Source organism: Toxoplasma gondii, chromosome VIII, assembly GCF_000006565.2.
Source record: "Toxoplasma gondii ME49 chromosome VIII, whole genome shotgun sequence".
NCBI classification, from domain to species: Eukaryota; Apicomplexa; class Conoidasida; order Eucoccidiorida; family Sarcocystidae; genus Toxoplasma; species Toxoplasma gondii.
Genome location: NC_031476.1, coordinates 1,263,480 through 1,279,726, shown reverse-complemented (window position 1 = coordinate 1,279,726; position 16,247 = coordinate 1,263,480). Strand labels below are relative to the sequence as shown.

General features: G+C 52.9%; 3 protein-coding genes across 3 annotated transcripts; all 3 read right to left on the bottom strand.

Moving 5' to 3' along the window:
• Nucleotides 1-800: 800 nt before the first annotated feature.
• On the bottom strand, nucleotides 801-3,368 carry TGME49_231160 (hypothetical protein). Its single transcript, XM_018780288.1, has 3 exons — nucleotides 3,217-3,368; nucleotides 2,581-2,905; nucleotides 801-1,558 (listed from the first exon to the last, which is right to left on the bottom strand). The coding sequence occupies exons 2-3, from the start codon at nucleotides 2,854-2,856 to the stop codon at nucleotides 1,298-1,300; spliced, it is 537 nt and encodes a 178-aa protein (XP_018636854.1). The 5' UTR covers nucleotides 2,857-2,905; nucleotides 3,217-3,368; the 3' UTR covers nucleotides 801-1,297.
• A 2,403-nt stretch (nucleotides 3,369-5,771) lies between these two features.
• TGME49_231150 (hypothetical protein) lies at nucleotides 5,772-8,792 on the bottom strand (the record flags this gene model as incomplete). Its single annotated transcript, XM_002367975.1, has 3 exons — nucleotides 5,772-6,074; nucleotides 6,569-7,287; nucleotides 7,826-8,792. The coding sequence occupies 3 exons, from the start codon at nucleotides 8,790-8,792 to the stop codon at nucleotides 5,772-5,774; spliced, it is 1,989 nt and encodes a 662-aa protein (XP_002368016.1).
• Nucleotides 8,793-13,620: 4,828 nt separating this feature from the next.
• RPS25 (ribosomal protein RPS25) lies at nucleotides 13,621-15,477 on the bottom strand (the record flags this gene model as incomplete). Its single annotated transcript, XM_002367974.2, has 2 exons — nucleotides 14,413-15,477; nucleotides 13,621-13,872 (listed from the first exon to the last, which is right to left on the bottom strand). The coding sequence occupies exons 1-2, from the start codon at nucleotides 14,644-14,646 to the stop codon at nucleotides 13,621-13,623; spliced, it is 486 nt and encodes a 161-aa protein (XP_002368015.2). The 5' UTR covers nucleotides 14,647-15,477.
• Nucleotides 15,478-16,247: the final 770 nt, after the last annotated feature.

The window sequence follows — 16,247 nt, the reverse complement described above, 5'->3', positions numbered from 1 at the left end:
GAACTCATCAGGCGGAAGGCTTCACCGTGGGTCGGAAGCGTACCCACGGCGCCACTAAAAGATTTTCTTCGCAAGGATCTAACGTAGCCCATTGGAATAGTTGTTGCAGAGAGAACTTCCGTGCGCGCTTGGGGTGACTCGAGGGGGAAGACGTTTTCGGAAGTTACATTGCGCGCTAATGTCTGTTCTTGGCTGGACAAGATCATGTTGTGCTGACGCCTTTAAGGGTATATCTGCCCGCGGCATGACGGGGCGTTCTGTTGCCTCCAAACTTTTTGAAGTCTTTTGTTCGGCGAAAAAGAAACAGAAACACGGTCGCTTCTTCGCTTCTCAGAAACGCACACTCATCGTAGGCACTGTTCCGTTTCCGAGCGTTTTCATTTTTCTACGAGGAATGTCACCGGCATTTTCTCTGCTCTACGTTGCCTCGACAAGCGTCTCGTCACCAGTGTCTCTGCCCCCTTTACCTCGTCTGTGACAGGTCGTCTTCTGTCTCTTTTTTTCTTTTCCTCTCTGTCGTTCCTGGGGGGTCAACAACGGTAAACGACACGAGACAGTCTTCTCCTACACAGCTGCTCTCTACGAGTTTTCGCAGCTGCCTTTTCTGTGCCTTCGGAGGGTTGTTGAAAAAGGCAGCAGACATTCGATTACTGAGCTCTAGCGACAGACAAGGCTCTCCGCAGGAACGGCGCGGTTTCTCCTGGCTTCTAGAAGACAGCCTGCCGTTCGCTTAGAGGTTCTTTTGCCAGAATTCGGCGTCAGGAGCACCTGTGTCGCAGGGTACCTATCCTGCATATCGCTGGACTGTGAGAGTTGAATCTTCCCGCGCTGTTGAGGTCGATACACAGATGCATGCACACAGATTCGACAAAGGGCACATGGTCCACAGAGACGACTGTGCGTCCGCTATCTCGGCTACCTACGCTTCCCACATGGTTGCGGTGGCCTCGCAAAAGTTCGAGTCGACATACTGAGACACAGCAAGACAGATAAAACGTTTCCCTCAACTCGTGCACGAGTGAGAACCTTTTCCAAAGGTGCGTTTTGGTCCTGTCTCGGTTCTGATGGTCACCCTACAAAGCGCAGTCTCCGCCTTCCCGCCCCCACACAGCCCTTGGTTCCAAACTGCCTGTGGAGCGCCTGCATGCACGCGAAAGGCCTGAGACGCACGCTGCTTCCCGCGAGTGCCCCTGCAGTTCATGGAGAGCAAGCAGCCAGAGCGAGGGAGAAAGACACCGAAGAAAGCACGTCGAAGGAACTGGGGAGAGCAGCGGCGTCGCACGCATGCCCTTTGCACTTAGCAGCAGAATCCCCGTGACTTGGAGCTCTTGGAGATCTTCTTGGCAGCCGCAGACGGGTCAGTGTCGGAGAGAGGCACAGGCGCAAAGCACGCAGCGGGGTTGAGCATGCCGTAGGGATCGTAGTAGCAAGGGCCGCTGACGCTGGTAGGGCCATTGTAGAAAGAAGTTGTCAAAGGAATGGCGCCCGGCGCGCCTGGGTACTGGTACAGAGGCGTTTGAGGGTGGCTTATGCGCGGAGCCATTCCAGGAGTCACTGCCTGCATTGCCAGGGGAAATAGGGAAGAAATCAGAGCCGAAAATGTTTCTAGATGCCTTTTGCTACACTCACCCCAAGCCTTTCTCCAACGTCTTAATTGGTACCGCTAAGTAAGAGGCTGAGGTGCGTAAAGAAAAGTCACTTCGGTTTTGTGCAGAGGCGTTGTGTGACAGGAAGAACGAAAATACAACCTCTGTCTCCCCCACTCTCTGCACGCAAAGTTCAGCTGTGCTGCAAAGATGCGCGCGTCGAGCCGAGAAAACAGTGACAGACGCACAGAGACTCCCTGGGAAACAGGGACGCCCGCGCTTAGCTATCATATCTCTCGTACTTCTACGGTCGCACAGGGACTCCCCTTCAAACGCGCCCATTACCCTCCCCTGTAGAGTTCCATTTTCATCGTATTCTCCCTGTGTTGTTGACACTAGCTGGTTCTCGTCTCTGTTATCGATTCTCCTCTTCTCTGTTGCCGCAGCGTATCATTCAGGCACCAGCAAGAACACACCTGAGTTCTCTCCCCAGTCCCTTCCCCGTGGGGCTCCTTTTTTTACAAGGAAGTTTAGGAAATCGGGAACCGCAGAGCACGCTTTTGCACGTCGCCAACGACTCAAGAAACTGTTCTGTTCTTTCTTCATCTTCTGTTCCCCCTCTCTCACTTGTTCGGTTGTGCTTCTTCACCCCTTTCATCGTCCGAGCATTTCAGCGTTTCCCCCTCCAAACCGGAACCGCACCCCCCGGCCTCTTCCCCTCCTGAACGATTCACAGACCGTCACACCTCGTCCAGAAATAGGCTGCACTTCCCCTCTCAGCTCTCCTGTCACCTCTCATGCTTGTTCCCTGTTTCCTCGTTGACCCTTAGCACAGGCCACACAGCGCAGGGTATCCAACACACACACACACGCGAGCCGCTGCTATCACCGTAGTGCTGCTTGGAAGTCCGGTGACTCGACTCTGCGTTCCCCGTTTTTCGCATACGCCAGCATCTGCCGCGCATCTCTGCAGGCGTTTCTCGTGACTTCTCACCATGGCAGAGGGGGAGTTGAGGGCATACGGGAGGCCGAATCCGGTGTACATAGCCTGTTGCTGCTTAACTGCAGCAACCTGGACAGCTGTCGGGTCGGAGAGCTCGCCAGTTCCGACAACGCGGTAGGGAGAACCTGCCTGCATGACGGTTTCCTGAGCCACCGGCGCAGCGGCCTCCTGGCCTTCCACGTGTGGCGCGGCAGAGGCGCTTTCTTGGGTGGCGGGCACCTGCTGTTCCTCTCCGAGGACGGGGGCGGCGGGCGTCTCGGATGCCATCTTGGAAAGAGCGGGGAATGAAGAAGTTTCTAAACGTTGAGGAAGAACGCTGAACGTAACGGGAGACACGCGGGAATTCTTGCTGCGGTAGACACTCGGACAGCAAAGGGGGCGATGCGGCCGTGGTGTATCGCGAGAAGACGAGAGAAGACACGAAAGAAAAGGCGTTAGAGGAAAGGAAAAAAGAAGCACGTCCAAGGGGAAGAAGGGGGTGCGGACGCGAACGACGTGAGCCCAGCAGACACACACTGCGCTTGCTCAAAGACTTGCCGAGTGGAGAGGCTCGCGGAATTTTCCCGGAAACCACCGTGTCGGACAATGCTGCTGGCGGGCAAAAGCACAAGTCGTACAAGAGTTTACCTTCAAGTTTGCCTGCAGAGAAATGCAGGCGAAAACGAACAAGCCAACGGGGGTGCGCGCTGCAGAAGCCGGAACGTGTCTCTCGGGGGTACGAACCACACAAAACGCGAACAACAAAGTTGCCAAAGGGAATGAATGGTGCAAAAGCGAATGAAAAAGGAAACAGCCGTCTCAGAGAGGAATCCGACCGTTGCTCAAGTTCCACAGCCGGCCCTCAACCATCAGCTTCCGTGCTGCGAGCCGGCGGGTGGTGCCTCCCTTCACACAGACGGGCGCGATCAGTGCACAGCTAGCCAGTGCCGGGTCACATTCCTGTGTTGTGTTCGTCCGTCACCTGCCAGCCACACAAAAAGCAAGTCGAGCTTTCGCTCTCAAGAGCGGTCATGTCGTTTCTCTTACCGCCGCGTGATCCTCGGGAATAACCGGGAAGGGAATAGCCGAAAATGAACAGAGGGTGGCACTTGCAGAGCAACTCGCGGTGACAGGAGCCAGCGAAGTCGGCGCGGGCATCGACAGGGCGGGCAGAAACGACTGAACAATTAAGGCAGCGCGCGACTCTGTGCAAACGTATTTCGAGTGACATGACACCTCGGGGAGCTCTGTTGGTGTTAGGATGCCAGGTTTGACGGGAAATCCAAGCAGATACGCAAGAAAAAACCGGGAAACGATGCCCGTTGCTTGATCTTGTTCCCTTGTTTACTCAGAGGGGGAGCGCTCGCAGAGCGAGGTCGGGGGAAGACGATCTCTCGGGGTTTGTGTGTTGTGTTACCGCTTTAGCAACGGCTTAGACGGCCTCATCTGAGACACTCCCTTACTGGAAGAGACCCTATGTCTACTCACACTCGAAGGCTCTACGTTTGGACGCGAGAGACACAACGAAGACGCGAGCGAGCCTTCCGACTCAATGTGGACAAGCACACCAGATCGTACCCTCATCACAGTGAACGTTGTTCGGTCAGAAACAAATGGTCACTGTAACGGCAGGCTTCCGTTCGAAGGCGACTGCAGGAACCCAGAGAAAGGGAAAAACGTAAAGAATCCCTTTTCAATGTAGGCACCACAGGATTGCAACTGGGTATCAGGAGCTGTTACGTACGAAAGGTGTTGACCTGACGCGTGGGAAAATGCAGATGAAACCGAGAGAATTCGTGGGAGTTTCTGAAAAAGATCGCTGCTGTATATCTGGCAAAGGGCAATCAGCATGTTTCGCAGTCTGATAGCCACTGCGAAGAATTGACAGTGACAAGAGTGGAAAGGCCAAAGTTGCCTACGAAAAGGACGAGGGATCCGGAGAGGGAACTGCAGCTAGGAAGTACCGGTGGTTCTGTGTTAGAGAGAACCCCATTCAAATCTCAAGCCCCCCGAATCGCTTCGTAAGACGGATATGGCGATAACAAGATGGTTCGCGGTTCTTCCTCGTTATGGAGTTTAGGGCGTGTTTCGTCATGCAGACCTCTCGCAGGTAGCACTGACACTGCATTCCCGCGTGACAAGCCGGACACTCTAAAACAGAGAAAGCAATCGCGTTTCCTTGCAAATCGTTGGGTTTGATAGGCGCGGTTCCTACCTTGTTACTTCTCTTGCGGATGAACCATGAAGTGGAAAACTCTGACCGACACATTCGGCGTGTTTTTGCATCACTCCACGGGATTCGCAGCCTCGTGAATGACTTTCGGAGCCTGCTCTACAGCCGGTGGTCGCTCCAGTTTGTCAGGGAGATAGTCACAACGATTCTAAACAAAAAGCTCTGGATCCAATGGGGAGAAAGGCCGCTCTTGCGGCACACAGTCCTACAGAGGACTACGCATTTTTAACAAGACGAAACAAACTTCAGGACCGGCGGAACGGGCACACATGCCAGTCCTTGCTGCGTGAAGTGTTCTATGTTTTCGGGTGTTTTTGCATCATTCGATGCAATCCCGTTTGCCTATGCTGGTTGATTTCTGCCGAAGCTTGCCACCGCCAGGTGGATAGTTGTGAGTCTCCTTGGGTTCAAACAGGTAAAGATTACACATTTGTTACCACGCTTCTTTCAAATGAAAGAGAAACGACAACACTCCCATGTTGGGAAACCTATTCGCTGGCGCGATACTACTGCTCGATGCTCCGGAAAAATCCTTCGGCTCCGAATGGTCACTCACATAGCTCCAGATTGAAACAGGAGACCAACAACGACCATACAAACCAAGAGCGAAAACCATAGGGTCGTTTTTATATTTTGCCGATCCAGACGGCCTACGCATACAAACCTACAAGAGGCTGGCCCAATGGCCGTCGCCGGACTGCCGGAACTGTACTACACATTACGCCTCGTCTGGAAAATCGAGTTCGCCTCTGTCCTCATTTCGTCAATTGTGTAGCGAAGACGGATCATGCCTGCTCTGTGCGTCCTCTTTGTATTTCCGTTGCGCCCTCAGTGTCTCAGGTGTACGGCCGCGTATACCCGCCGGAATACCGCATGCAGCTTCCCTTCTGCACTCCGCTAGGGACGCAGTTGCTTTTCCCTCACTTCATTTGAACAGAGTCGGTCTCCAAACGACTGTTGGACTTGCACCTCACAGAACCCAGAAGTGTGCGCCTGGTTCGAGGATATGGAATCCCCCCTGCTCTCCGCTAGACTTATCATATCCTGTCGCCTTCTGTGCCGCAGTGCCTGCTCCGTTTCCTGCGTCGGTCTTCTGGGAACCTTTAAAAGAAAAATCGAAGTCGGAGTGCTCGGTGAAACCTCCAACGGGAACACCTTTCGCGTTGCAAGCAGCGATGAGGCGCGACGGCGCCTCGCGGAAAGCCTCGCTCCCGACAGGGAGGACGTCGAAGTGAGAAGGCAAAGACAGCTTGGACTCGAGGCGAAGATGAGCCTACAAGCAACGCAGAGACACGCAAAATCAAATGCTCACATTCAAACATGAAGTGAAGTGCATACAACATTTCACACCGGATCGCTACGTGCACAGTGCGTGCTTCTTCATGCAGCTCGACGTAATATACATGCATGCGTGCATGTATATTACTGTGTACGTTGCAGCATCTACACGCCTCAAGACAAACAGAAGCGCGTCCACAACATCCAGCTGCTGCAGATGGAGGCATGCCTCCTGGTGTACTCGAAATCGGCTGCCATGTGGAAACGAAAGAGCTGTCACTCGGCAGCGACTGGGCAGACGAGGCGCGGATGAAAGAACATGCGCGGGAGAAGAAACGAACGAATGAGGACAGAGGCACTGGAAAAGAAGAGCCGGGGAGCAGACCCCCAAATAACACCAAGTCTCTCGACTGCGAAAGACACCGAAGAAAACGCAAAAGGAATTCCAGCTGGCCGGGGCACCATAAAATCCTACTTTCACCCACTTACTTCGACGGCTTCTTCGGGCGACATTTGGTAGCGGCGCATGTACTCCCTTGGCTCGTATCCGCCCACTGGAAGAATCGCGAGATCAAAGACGAACCTGTCACCCCCTTCTTCACCTCCTCCCCCTTTCCTTTGTCCGACCTCCGTCTCTGCCGCCTCTTCCACCAGCTCCTCTTCGACCGCCTCTTCTCCCCGTCGTCTTCTTCGCTCTCTCTCCATCTCTCGCTGAAACGCGGCCTCCGTCTCCATCTCCTGCCTGAGCGTCTCGCGGTCTCTCCGGGTGCCTTCACGGATCAAGTCGAACATTTTCCGACTATAAGCCGATCGACCGCCGAAGAACACACTCTTTGTGGAGGGGACGAGTGCGCCGCGCCGCTCCTTCGCGCACCACTGCACAGCGAAGCTGCCCCAGCCGGGGACGTTCCAGTCGACGCCGTAGCGTCCGACTGCAGCGTGGACTGCGGGGCAGAAGAAGACCAGGAAGTTCTCATCGAACTTGACGCGGTCCCCCCAGTTCATCGGGTACACGCTGCCGAAGACCCGCGGCGAGAGGTACCTGCGCGCTAGCACGCCGTTCGGGACGAAGAAAGTCGAACCGTCGCGCTTCGCGAGAAAACGCAGAGCGGCATGATCGTAGGCGTCGAAGCGAACCGACGAGAGCAGAACGACGTCGATCGGCGGCAGAGACTCCAGAGAAATCCCAGGCTGACTCACCCGTGGCACTGAACAGAGAAAACAACGAAAAAAAACAAAAGGTAAATCAACCCCACAACCCCTAGATGGCCTGCCAGAACGCCTTCACGACATGCACCGAACCGCACATGGAGCCAAACAGCGACTTTTGCGCCTGCATATGCGTGATAGAAAGTCGCATGAAAGCAAAGAGCTCACAAACGCACATCCACAGTGCCCTGTTCTATATGCGCATGAGCACTCACATAAAATCATATGTACACACATATATATACATATATATATATATATATATGTATGCACGTGTACGGTGTGGAGATCTTTGTGTGGTTGTGTATTTCTATATGAAAGACAACAAACGGTAGGTGGAGACCTCCAGATACATTTGCAGCCGTTCGCTGCGTTCGCTGTGTCGCGAGGTTCGAGTTACGCAGTTGAGGATGCGCATTTTGTGTCGGTCGGCCAAGCCGAAGGTCAAAGCGACCTCCGAAGAAAGAGTTCGCTTCTCCGCTGTTCTGCCCTCCGCTTCGCTTTCCTTCTCTCATGTCTCCTGTGTCTCTCACTTACACCCGAGGACGCCAAAGGGTCCAGCCTTGGCGGCGAAGAAGGGATCTGTGAGCACGTTGATGCCTCCACACTGGAGAAGGAACGTCCCGTGGCCGACTGCATGCACGCGAAGCGGGAGAGCAGACTCCGTCTTTTCTTCTCTGTCGCGTCCAGTCTCCTGACCTCGTCCGCCTCCTTTGTCTCCGCGCTCGGCCTCCACTCGGCCTTCCGTGTGCGTCTCACTTTTAGCGAAAACGTACTCGGGGGGAGGCGGTGGGGGCGGGAGAAGGCGCCGGGCAGGCCACAGGGCAGGATCCCTCCACCGAGGGTCGACGAAAGACGAAGAGAAGGAGGCAGAGAAGGAGGCAGCGAAAGACGAGGAAGAAGGGAGACCGCTGGGGCTTCCGCTCCCGTTTCGTCCTCGCAAAGAGCGAGAGAGCGGTTCGCTGTTTTCCTTCACGTTCTCGCGGAGCGTCGCGTCTTTTGCGGCCTCTGTCTGTCTCGGCTCTGCCTCTGCCTCTGCCTCCTCGCCCCGCACTCGGCGAGTCCTCGCGTTCCTGTCTCCCTTGGATCTGTGGCCTTCGAAGGGCGTCCAAGAGATCTTCTGCTGCTTCGCATGCTGCTGATACTGGAGAAGCCGGTAGCGCAGAAAGCGGCGTTTCTCGGCGAGTGAAGGTTGAGGAAATGGCGAGGCAGCCGGCGGAGAGAAGTGAAGCACAAAGCGCCTTAACGCTCTGCGCAAGAAGCTGACCGAAGAAGAAGAAGAGAAGGTCCGCGAAGTCGAAGAAGACCACAACCAACGGGTGACATCGGGAGACACAGACGAGGAAGGAGAACAGACAGAGGGAGAGAAGAGACAGGAAAACCGGGGGGAGACAGGCAGAGAAAAAACAGAGGAAGAGCCGACTGGCGAAGAAAGAGAATAGGAGGAAGGAGACGGAGGCCGAGGCGCGATGCGCCGCAGAGATGGGCAGCAAGGCCTTCTCATGGTGTCGACGTCTTTTACGTTTTGGGATTGGTTCCCGGCATCTCAAGTAGAAAAGTCCAACTCTTCACCACAGACAAACGCTTCCTCACACGAAAGCGAAGAGTCAATTCCACTTTTTCCACCGCCGACGCGCGTTCATATGCTGACGGTGTTTCTCTTGTCGCTCACCCGGGCTTCCGTCTCTCACCCCCTCGCACTCTGTCACACTCTTTCTTGTAACTGTCCGTTCCTCTGGTTCTTTGTCCCTTTTTTCCGGTTCTTTCAGTCCAGTCTCTCGCGAGGAAGAGGGAAGAACGGCGAGGAGAGTACAGAGACGGCAGAACAGGCGTATACCTTGTGTCTGAAACAAAACGAAAGGAGAGCCGGGGAGGAAGCAGCAACTTTTTCCCCGAAAGAGAAGCAACCGTCGATTTCCCCGTGGCTTCGATCGCCGTCGGGTCCTACGCCTGCTTTCACCCGAGAAAAAGTGTCTCAGGCAAGCACACGCGCAGCGGGGAGGGACGAGAGCCCAGGCAAAAGGAAAGAACGAAAGAAGGGATCCGAAAGAAGAAGTGGAGAGGACGGAAGGCAGAACGAGATTCCTTTGCATTGAAGCCCCGGAGAGAGATCGCGAGCAAAGATGGCCTTTAAAAAAAGAGCGGCATGCATGCAGCCACGGAGAGGAGGGCATAACAATGGACTGTGAAGACACAAGAAAAAAAAGGACTCGAAGACACAGCAAGGAGAAAGTCAGGAGCAGACACGCACACAAACGTTGGTATTATCTGTCTATTCAGCTCAGAACTCTCTCTGTTCTTCAATCCAGTTTCTCTGTGTCTACCTTCCAATACAGGTGTGTGTTTGAACGAGCCGGACCTGTAACCGCCCGCCAATATAGAATGGAAAATGGTACGTCAGATAATGTTGAAACTCGAGTCCTCGGACTGTATCAGTACCTCTGTGCCGGCTCACTACTTGCGTGTAATCGAACAGGACCCCGTTCAAAACCGTAGTTCGCTGTCAGATGCACGATGTGAGCTGAATTAAGAACGTCTGCGGACAGTGTGTTCCCTCTCCTCCATTTAAAATTGTGAACAAGGTACCATCTCTGCCGTTCAAAGCTACAAGGAAGAAGCCGTGTGAGAATTCTTGTGGATTCTCGCTTTACGGTAAGAAAGAATAGCGTTGGTGGGTATATTTGAACCGGCTCGTTCCGTAGGGGCCCATATTGGTAAAACCCAAGTCAAATGCACATTGACACGGTGGCACCTAGGACAGTGAATATGACTCCATTTATGAAATATATAGAAAAGTATCTGAGAGCGAAAGGGAGCAGCGCTTGCTGCAGCTCGAAGAGTTCGCCTGGTAAAATTGACTACGCTGTGTTGTTTCACGGAGAGATCCAGAGAAGAATGCAGAGGCAGCTTCGGCAATCACATCGAAGGCATCGTGGCTCGGTTTGCCTCTCCAGCATGTGTTTAAGGAGAAAGAAGAAGCGGAGGCTTCATCATTTCCACACTACTTTTTTCAGTTTAACGGGAAGAGTCTCTGATTACGTGTTGCTAAATTCGACACCTGTTACAGACGAGGTGAACAGGAGGTTTTTCAAGATTACTGATTCATGCAACCAAAGGTAAAACTCGATTCACTCCTTTGACTTCTTTCTTCGATTTCCTTTGCTGCCGCCTCTCCTTTTAACAATTTTGTAGAAATCCAACGGTTGCACAGAGACATCTCTCTCTGAAGAGTACCAGTGCCTCTCAGTTTCGACGTCGTCGCGCCACATCTGAAACGTCTCAAACCATAAAAATTGCCATGACTTCACCCGTAACGCTTGCACAGTTCTGAAACGTCCGCCAAAAAACAACGACGATCTAAACCGGTAGTGCACCCACTGCCACCTCTGATCAACTTTCATGAGAACCGAAATCAACAATGCTGCCTCGCCCCCCGCGTCAGGAGCGAGAAAGCTCTCATTACAAAGTTGCGTACATAAAAACACATTTCACCGTGTCGACTGTCAAGAAATGAAAAACCAGCCTCCCGGTGCAGTGTACAGAGTGCAAGCGATCTCGCCACAATCAACTTGTCAATTGTGCAGTCTTGAGGAAAGTGCAGCGTTGGTTACATTCGGACACTCTCTTATCAACGTGAAAATCGTCCACACTTCATCTTATTTCTGCGGCCCTGTAACACTTTCTCGTGTTGCTGCTATCAGTGTCCGCCGGCACCTTTCGAAATTGCAACGGTCCTCTCCCCGGTTATCTCTACAGACGGAGAATTTCACTCCTACATTTCCGTTCCACATGCTAGAATTCATCGAAAACAGACGAACTCCGAAACTCCCACGGTCTCTCGCTTTCCTCGGACCAGCCACGGAGGACTGATCTGGACCTGCGAACCGAAGCAAAAACCCGGTTCCGCAATCGAATCCGCTCCGGGGACTAAAACAGTAATTCTCCTGTTCTGGCTTCCGTAAACCTTTCTACCATGATTCACAAAGCTTGTCACGTCTCTTTCGTGCATCACTAAGCTTCCAACAGCATGCCTCCTGAGCTACGCTCTATCCGCACCGCATATCCTAACGTGCGATTTCCCGTCTTACGGCAGCGCAGTTCTCGTAGGTACCATGCATTCACCTTTTTCACATTCGACAAACCCCCACTAAACACATAAACGCGTGGAGCGACATTCATCCGACCAGAAGAAAAACTAAGTGATGTCTCGTCGCTTTTTCAGAGGAACTCCTTTGTGGCAGGCCACGAGCACTATTCACAGTAACATAGCAGCACAAAAATAAATATCCTGCATGCAGGCGCCGAATCAGGGATAGATTATTTCTTGAGTAATGTCAGGGACGCAGGCGTACGCCAATGCCTCCACCAATACATGCGCTTGGGTTGAATGTCATCAGCTGGGCGCCAACAGAAGTGGAAAACAAAACAATGGAACCGGACGAAACGCGAAACATAACACGATACCGAGCGAAAAACGCGTAGCACGTATTGCACGGAGACGGGGACTGCGGAGAGTCCCTTAGAACCTGTGTTCTGCGTAGTAAGTGAGCGTCAGACAAATGCCTCAATTGAATCACGGAAAAAGCGACGTGAGACAGGAACTGTCTACAGTCGCAAGATTCATGCTCGTCATCAAAGGTCATCACTCTGGCTCGCAACTACGTTTTCGCCTTGTGTTTACAATTGTTTGAACGAGATCTCAACACAAACCATTGGTGGTTTGTGCGCTATTTGTCACTGGTGCGATGCATCTCCAACAATGGTAATTAGGCATTTCCTCACAAACAAATTCCGCAATGAAAATACACGTGCAACACCTCAACTGATCAGGAATAACTGTTTTACGGACTGATAAGCAGAAGAAACCCTCATCTTCCGCAAATCCAAACCAATCACTGAAACAAGACAATCGAAATCACTGCTTTCACACATGTGCGCCGAATCAGGGATAGATTATTTCTTGAGTAATGTCAGGGACGCAGGCGTACGCCAACGCCTCCACCAATACATGCGCTTGGGTTGAATGTCATCAGCTGGGCGCCAACAGAAGTGGAAAACAAAACAATGGAACCGGACGAAACGCGAAACATAACACGATACCGAGCGAAAAACGCGTAGCACGTATTGCACGGAGACGGGGACTGCGGAGAGTCCCTTAGAACCTGTGTTCTGCGTAGTAAGTGAGCGTCAGACAAATGCCTCAATTGAATCACGGAAAAAGCGACGTGAGACAGGAACTGTCTACAGTCGCAAGATTCATGCTCGTCATCAAAGGTCATCACTCTGGCTCGCCTCTTCGCAAAGAACTGAACTACATATACATATATATATATATACTCAAATGGAAGTGGCAATGCACCAAGCATACACAAATTCTCAACGTCCACGTGAATGCATACAGGCTCCAGGCATAAATGCAGTTCCACCACAAACCCGTCCACAGGTGAACAGGATAATATGCACCTGCATCATGCAGATGCATTTCTGGTGAACACCATAGGGGGCATGAAGCATTCACATCCACATCATTAGAGGAACTGGAAGTCGGTAAGCTGAGGAATTACCACATTGGCAACGAAGGTCAGAGTAACTATGACAGAAAGAGAAAATAATCAGAGGAGCGCAGAAGAAGAAGATACCAAAACGGCATCTTCGCTCTGCTATCAGAAATGCAAATTTGTCATCACCCTTTCGTTGCTCAATGACTTCCGGGGCTACATCTCCACCAGGTTGCCCACGCATGCAGATATGAACAAAGACGATTCATTTCCACGTACGAACACGCATACACGCATGGCTTTGAATCCATCAGTCTGTGCATGTTCACGTAACAGAGGAAACCACGGAAACCACGAATGTCAGACGGCAGGTACCAGCGGCTTGCGCGTTCTTCGCCTTTCACAGCCAATGCCTCGCATTCGACTAGAAACTGAAAACGGTTTTATTCGTGCAGTGTTCGCTCAGTGTGTGTCAGTGTCTCCAGTGTGCGGCCTGTCCTACTCAAAGAACTCTGGTGTTCCGCACATTCTCACCTATTCGCCTGCGACCGAGGAAGAGTCACAACTCTCGTGTGTGTACTCGAAAAAGACTTGAACAAAAGTTAGTTTTCGGAGACATGCGGAAGACTCGCCAGCAAGGACGACCCGCGGTACCTCGCCCAATTGTCTGAGTGTCTGCTCATACTCTGCTCCCCTGTTCGCCCCGCAGCCGCACATCCACACTTAAACCCACAGCTGCATGCATACGTGTATGTACAGGACGAAACCAGCGAGAGTCGAGGAATCGCCGCGGCAAGTCGCACAGGAGTTGCTCCCGCGAGGAAACGTCGACTTTTAGGCACTGGTGTTTCTGGTGTAGATGTACTGGGAGTGGTGGTGCTCGCCGACAATCTTGATCAGGCCTTGGTCCTTGAGGTAGCGGATGGCCTGACGCGCCAGCGACGCATTCACCTTCAGTCTTTCGCAGACAGTGTGCGGGGTGATCAGACGAGCCTTGGGGATGTCGGCAAGCAGCTTGTCGTAGGTTGCCTTGTCGAAGAGAACGGAGTGGTTGAGCTTGTCCTTGCTCTTGCCCTTGGACCATTTCTGCAGAGGAACGCGGGCGGGAGAACTCGCACAGTGCATGCACTGACAAGTGTGCAGGTTCCACGACGACGAACGAGACGAAAACGCTTGACTACACGAGAAAAAGCCCCACACGCGAGCGAAGGAAAGGAGAGCATCGTCAGCGTCGGATTGTCAGCAAAGATGTCCTCAAACGCTTCCCAGTCCCACGAGAGACAGAAGAAGGTCGGACCTATCATTGAAAGTCATCCTGAGCTCTCCACTCCGATCTTTGGAAACGGCTGTTCTGTCCACCGAAGGAGACGCAAGAACGCATAGGCGCGGTACCAGACGTGTGTACAAGCCCGTGGAAACAGAGGGAGCGTCGAGGCGTATATACACCGGAACATGTGCGAGAAGCTCGCAGGACACGCACATCGGGGAAGACACTCGCAGACAACAAAATGACGCGCGAGCGACAACGCAAATTTAACAAGAGAGGAAACACAGTGAACCACAGAAAGAAGAGCTTGTGCGACTGTCGACGTTCGGAGCGGCTTCAAGCGAACGGTGGATTCGTACCTTCTTGTTCTTTCGGCTGCCAGCCGCGGCGGCCGCCGCGATCTGCTCTTTAGTCTTCTTCTCCTTAGGTGCCATGGTGAATCTGCAAACAGGGACGAAGCACAAGGAAACATGCTGAAAACCGTACGAGGGCACAGGCACTCGCGAAATGACACGGATCAAGAAACGCGCAATCTCGAAGAACTGGCGGTCCTTTCGGAACATGTAACCATACAGTCTACGAAGCTCCCTCATCACAGTGACTCAGTTGAGCCGACAACACCCCAGAAATCCGAGTCTGTCGCAAGACAGACAGAAGACAAGTTTTTTGACATAAAAAGCTGGAATCCGGAACTTGTTCCTACAAACATTACGACGAGCAGACTATCGCCGATACTACGGGAAGGGGTGTGCACAGTGAGAAGGAAAATAGTGAAACAAGAACCGTTTAGCAGAGCGTGGGGGTGAAGGAGGGGGGCAGCTGCCCGCAGTGGCGACAGAAACATCCCTCCCACAGTCGACACCCCAGGAAAGGGTGTGACTGAGGAAACCGCGGAGAAAGTAAAACCGTAGATCTGACAAAGCCTCGCACGGAAAGGAAACTTGGATCACGAGAACCCCGCCTGTCACGGGAAACCGTGTGTGTGGGCTCGCCGCGATAACTGGTAAACGGCCAACCAGAAACCGCGACGAGTTCCACGAGCAAGTACGAGAAACCGAGCAAGATTATTTCCGATGACTGGACCCCAGTACAAACACGAATGTTGGAAACGGAATGCCACAGGAGCAAACGTGCGAAAAGCCGGACAGAGAAGGCAACCTCCACGCATACACGCGCCGCCCCGCAGTGGGTTCTACAGAGGCGTTACTAAGAGGGGAAAGAACAGACAATTCGTCACACAGAATACAGGAAAACGTCATTTCTGCTGTTGGATGTTCAGAGCGCTGAACCGCCACAAGATAAGATTTTGTCCACCACAAAACTCTGCGTCACTCTGCAGCGCTGTGGAGCACCAGAAATCCTGGGAGCGAGTAGCTCGGGGGCGTCGACAGGTTTGTTTCGCTTACCTGGAAATTCAAAACGACACGACCTTTATTCTGAGAAGAAGAAATGTTAGCGGTTGACCGCTGTTGAAGGGACCTTCGCCGTGAAAAACGAGCAGACACAAACCGCGTCATGTTCAGGGGCTGCCGGCCGCTCCGACCCGCTCATCAGAGCAGCACATATTTCCCTGCAAACGGGCCGTACCCCCACACTTGTGGGCTCTGCTTTTTCCAACATCGCATGCCGTCGTGTGCGCGCGACTCTCCTTTTTCTTGCATGCGTTCTAGGATCTGAATGCGACTGAAAAAGGACGCTTCGATTATAGGCTGCAGAGACAGCCAGACAACTCGCAAGGTAATTTCTGGCTGATCGGGGACAACAACATTCTTCTCGGCAGAAAGATGTCGCCCCGTGGCTTCGAGGCTGGACAGACGTCCTCGGTGTCTCGCCACACACTTCCGGGGCTCTCTTAACTCAAATTGCCATCCACTGATGTCGGCGGGGCCCTGAAGCTTTCTTCGGCGGCAGCTGCTGACCTGCTTTGACAACTCGAAGAGACGCCGGCTCGGAGCCGGCATTTTCCACACGTTTCACGCTTGTCAGTTGACCACAGAACACTTCCAGATGTTTCGACTCGGCGCAAAGTTACTGTAGTTGAGATTCCGAAACTTCCTCTGCAGCCGCAGAACGGAGTCGAACCGTGTGCACAGAGCCGAGAACGGCGGTGCTCGTTGCGTTGGCAGAACAGCGTGCAGAACGTTTACTCAGGCGGAATGAAATGTGAACAGACCAACGAATATATACTCTTTAC